This window comes from Pavona decussata, unplaced genomic scaffold (assembly GCF_977016875.1).
Source record: "Pavona decussata unplaced genomic scaffold, jaPavDecu1.1 SCAFFOLD_260, whole genome shotgun sequence".
Lineage (NCBI taxonomy): Eukaryota > Metazoa > Cnidaria > Anthozoa > Scleractinia > Agariciidae > Pavona > Pavona decussata.
This window is the reverse complement of record NW_028145663.1, coordinates 672,374-677,181: the sequence shown is the minus strand read 5'-3', so window position 1 is coordinate 677,181 and position 4,808 is coordinate 672,374. Positions and strand designations below refer to the sequence as shown.

General features: G+C 39.2%; 1 protein-coding gene across 1 annotated transcript; it reads right to left on the bottom strand.

The window, feature by feature from the left end:
• Window positions 1-340: 340 nt before the first annotated feature.
• On the bottom strand, window positions 341-4,519 carry LOC146456145 (uncharacterized). The gene is made up of 2 exons (XM_085093479.1): window positions 4,270-4,519; window positions 341-1,214 (listed from the first exon to the last, which is right to left on the bottom strand). Exon 2 carries the CDS (start codon window positions 1,212-1,214, stop codon window positions 651-653), a length of 564 nt encoding a protein of 187 aa, XP_084949605.1. The 5' UTR covers window positions 4,270-4,519; the 3' UTR covers window positions 341-650.
• Between the last annotated feature and the right edge of the window lie 289 nt (window positions 4,520-4,808).

The window sequence follows — 4,808 nt, the reverse complement described above, 5'->3', positions numbered from 1 at the left end:
AGCAGTACAGTTGGTTAAATCGTCAGTAACTATTTAAATAATAGTGTTTCTGTCGAAAGACTATCGGCTGATAGTTTCCCCTTGGAAATTTGATTAAAACTATCACATACACAGAAGCCCATTACCCAAATAGATAACATTTGTTTTAGGAAACATCAACTTTCCACGGGAGAGCTACCAGCCAAGAGTCCTTCTACAGAAACACTATTATTTGTATAGTTACTGATCATTTCACCAAACACACTACTGTATGCGCAATATAACGGTGGATGTCTGCCAGTAAGTTGGTAAGTAAAGCTTGCTGACGTTGTTGTATACTAAGAACACACGACACATGATATCAAGTTAATGCAACGTTTTAATTTAATATTTCACCCCAAGGGTAAAATATCGAGACAAATAAGAACACGTCATATGCTATAAATAAACTCAGTTCCTTAGACCCTTTAGTGCAGGCAGCATAACGAGCTTAAATACATCTTTCCTAAATGAAATAAATTGAAAAGCTACTACTAAGAAATAAATTAAACGGGAAAACTACAACTGAATAAGCTACCTACGTAAACTAGAATGCGACTACACTAGTGTTCCGTTCGAGTTGTTACTTCGTCAAAATGAATCTTCAGGTAAATATCCAATATGTGTCGGCTTTAACAAACCCAGATTCCGGGGGGACATTTTTGCGTGGATCTCTGTACCCGTCGTTTCGCTTCCTCCATCATTCTCCTCAGCGCACGCTTTCTTCTGCAAACCCAGTTTCCAATGGGGCACTTGTTAGCGTCGCTGTTCAGTTCATCATTTTCATCATTTTCATCATCATTGTCACTTGTTATAGGGTGGCTTCTCCTCACTCCTTCCGCTGGTTCACGTGGCGCAGACCCCTCCACCGAGGTATCGCTTTGTGAGTTTACCACCAGCCTTTTCTGTTCTCCCGCGGGCTCGTCATTCTTCAGGCACGTCCATATTCCGGGGGGACAGTCTCCCCCAGATTCCTCACTACTGAGTTGGGCTGGCTGATCAATGCTTTTCTGGGGTTGATTGAGCATCTGGTTGCGTTTCTGTTGCGCGTCTGTGAGGCATGTCCAGATTCCGGGGGGACAGTCGCTTCCTTGTGCTTCCAGAGCACGCTTGAGTCTCTCCAAAGGACTGCTATTGGTTAGATTGATACCAAGCACCACAAAAATGACAAGTCTGGCCAGGTGTAACGTGTTCATCTGCACGTAAAAAGAGAAAGATTAATAAACTAGTCAATTATTACTACAATGTGTTTTTTGTCTTCATGGATCGTTAAAGAGGGAAAAAATGAATGCACGACACATAAAATAGGCGCGCCTGAAAACTCTGGTCAAAACTCGTAATCGTTTTTAAGTTCCTCGATCACCTCTCGACCCCTGAGTGGAGAGGGGGTGCCGTCTCAGCGGAAATTTTAGGTAAAAATTGAAAAATAGAGAGTTATCTCACACTGTAGCTACAAGTAAAACAAAACCTTAGAGTTTCCGCATAACATTGCGTAGGTGCTGCTAGGACGTGTTTTGTTCCTTGAATGTATCAAATGAAAGAAAGAGGAACGTGACTGCGTTCGCTTTTTTCCTGTTTTGTGCAGTAGCTGTAATTACAGCCGTAGAAATGTAAACTACAACTGAATTAGAAATGGTTGAAATACCAGAATCTGTTTTATTTTCTTAGTTTTGTCTTGTTTTAGCGTTCGTTGCCATTTATGGCGGTGTTTGCATTGGAAATTAAAACAAGTCAGACACTACATACATTCTTTATTTGTAAAGGTCTGTAGAAGCGCTGATGAAGGCTGGCGGAGAATACCGAGGAATGTTAAAAAAATACTCTACTAATGTACTTAAAAACGACTAAGATGACAATCGAAAATCGAATAAGAATTGAAGAAACACTGGCTAATCCGTGTTGACAATAACATCCACGCCAAAAGAACAAAGTTAAGAAAATGTTCCACAAAATTGAAAAATAAACAGTGCACATTAATAAACAGTGTAAACTTGTGGCAAATGCCGGTCGATATCTTTTCCTTTCATGGTCACACTTTTGGATCTAACGCACAAAGCTCTAACACCCTTCACAGCACAGAAAAACTGCACCACGGGGAAATACCGCGGCTTAAAAGCCTTCACTTGAATTGCCACACGTTAGGATTTCATCCACAAAGTCAAAAGTTAGAAATCCCCGCAAACAATATGATAACAGCCCTACGGGAAGGTACTTCTTTATCATTATATTTGAATAGTTACAGTGAAGAATTTTGTTCGTGATGGGAAACATTTTAAACTGAGTGACAATCCGGTAGCGATTTACTTCACTTCGAACAAAAGTCGAGAGGAACTGTCAAGATTCATTGACCCAGAACGGCAAAAAGTATAAACGAGGTCTTCACAGAATATTTATATTTAAAAATATTTTAAAAAAGTTCAGTTAGGGGACCTTTTATAGGGACAACCTCGCGGTCGTCCTTTTCAAATATGTATCGTGTATCATGTTTATGAGCATATATGTATTTGAATAAAGTATTACTATTACCAACTGGTGATCATGTTCAGCTGCACGCTGCAGTTGCCATATTGTCCCATATTCATAAGAGCTTACTTTTTTCTATTCAAATACTTCCTTTCTCAGAGAGTTTTCTGTTTATCAGTAAGCAATCTAGGGGGTTATTTCAGCGGAGATGCTGTTTAAGAATAAGCGAACTCCCTTCCACCGGAGCTAAACCTCAAGTGATGCTAAATATGTAAAATGTTTATCTGTAGAAAATAACAAAAGGAAAACAGAGAAAGACAAGCAAGCGTCTACAGATTTGAACCCTACAGTGCACAAGACGTGACCACTCAAAGGAAAACGTTCAAGGCTTTCAGCAGAAATGTTTACTTTTCAATGATTTAACAGTTTAAAAATGTTTCAATTCGTGCTAGATCGTACTCTGAAAGTCTTGGGAGGTAAAATACTAATCGAGGAAATACAGTATTTCCCCCCGCATTATAGTTGAAATGCAACGTGTAAAGTAATTCATCTCGGAAATTGAAAAATGACGTCACGGTTTTTTTTGGTTCTTTGCGCAGAGGGTGAGCTGCATAATTGAGGGATGTGTCAAAGAAACTTCAAATTTACGTGCCACCATGAACTATAAGGAACAAGTCACAGTTGTTTCTGGCTATCCTGCGTAAAACAGCACGATTTTGAAAGAAGAGGGCAAAGTACTACACGTGTTTTGCCTTTGTTACATAATCCTGCCCTCTTTGACTTCTCGCTTTGAAAAGCAACTCTCGTCATGGAATGTAAAATACTAATTTACAAGGATTTCGCGTCTCGGTTCTCTCGCATTGTCAGCAAAATTGAATTGCAACTTATCACGTTTTTTACACTTTTTACTCCCACTTAAAGCTCACGGATTTCTGTGTCGTGCTGAGCACGTGGTCACAAATAGCAAGTCAGTTTTATGTTTTTGTCCCGAAAAGTTGACAGTTGTTGAAACTTTCTTGTAATTGGCATTGTTCGCAAAAGGGGGCTGCAGTGATATCATATCCAGGAGTCTACAACAACTCGGCACTGTATTTTTTTAATTGTATTGTGCTGAATATATTTTATATTTTGTAACGTTCTAGGATATTTCTGTTAACCCCATTGCTAAAATTTATCACAAACAATTTGGAAATCTTCAGATGAAATTACCCAAGAACGCGCCCACACAATTCAAAAGAAATTACTTGAGCGTTTGCAAAGGGCCGAAGGCGTTTTAGAAGAGCTGTTGAATAAGCCAATTAAAATAAAGATACAAGTCCTCCGCGTTTTATCTTTTGTATCAAGAAATGTTTCTCAATAAAAGTGCCAAAAATTATTTCCCATAGATAAGTTTTAAGTGTTGAGCGCTAACCGGGCGTTATTGTCACAAACCAAGGCGATCCCTCTTGCACTTACGAGTCTCTTACCTAATTTAAATTAGAATCACACATTTGGAAACCACTTCAAATTATGGAAAATACAGTTCTACACACGCCAAATGTGGTGTTCGAATTAGCCGGCCTACTTTAATTTTTCCACAAAAGCCATGCTTCGATTCTGCGTAAAATGCGATAAAATATTTCGTATCACGTCGGTTTTTAGGTGACAGAAAAAAAAATTCAAGGTCATTCCGAGATGAGCCTGATGATCACGAGAGAAATGCCAATATTTTTTGTTGTTGCATCTTTTTCCCCGGCGCAATAATTAGCTAAACAAAATGAATTTAAATAGCAATTGGTAAAAACTTACCTTGGGAAAGTCTTCGTTGTATTCTACTTGCTATAGGACAATCTCCTGTTGCCTCCAAATCTAACCTTCCCTCCGTGGTGAGCTATTGCTGGTTAATGACTGCTCATGTCGGACCTCCCCTAAATAGTCATGGGACATCGCCTTGCGAAATCCAAGTGGCGCATGATTTCCGGAGCAGATAAGCTAAGTGTTATGTTCTTGTCCTTAACATCACATCCTACTTGGGCCGAAAGTTTCCTCGTACGTAAACAGCTTTTAGCGTGTTTGCCGATCGTTATAACTTTTTGTTTTCATAAGGAATTAAATTGCCGGAACCTTTCAGGAATTGCTCACTCAAAAAAGCCAACATGATTAAGCACGAAATTAGTTGCTGGCATAGCGCAGGTTTTTCCATGTGGTGAAAGAATGTTTTTGGTGATTCTTGGCCATCACGGCAAAATATTTATCTTCGGTGAATAGGCTTAAACGAAAATTAAATACAACCTTTTGGACAAGTAAAGAGCATTATATATAGTGCAGGCGTGCGACTTAAAGCTAAG

Bases quoted from the DNA above. Each gene is read 5' to 3' on its own strand.
- LOC146456145 (XM_085093479.1), bottom strand. From the start codon at position 1,214: ATGAACACGTTACACCTGGCCAGACTTGTCATTTTTGTGGTGCTTGGT.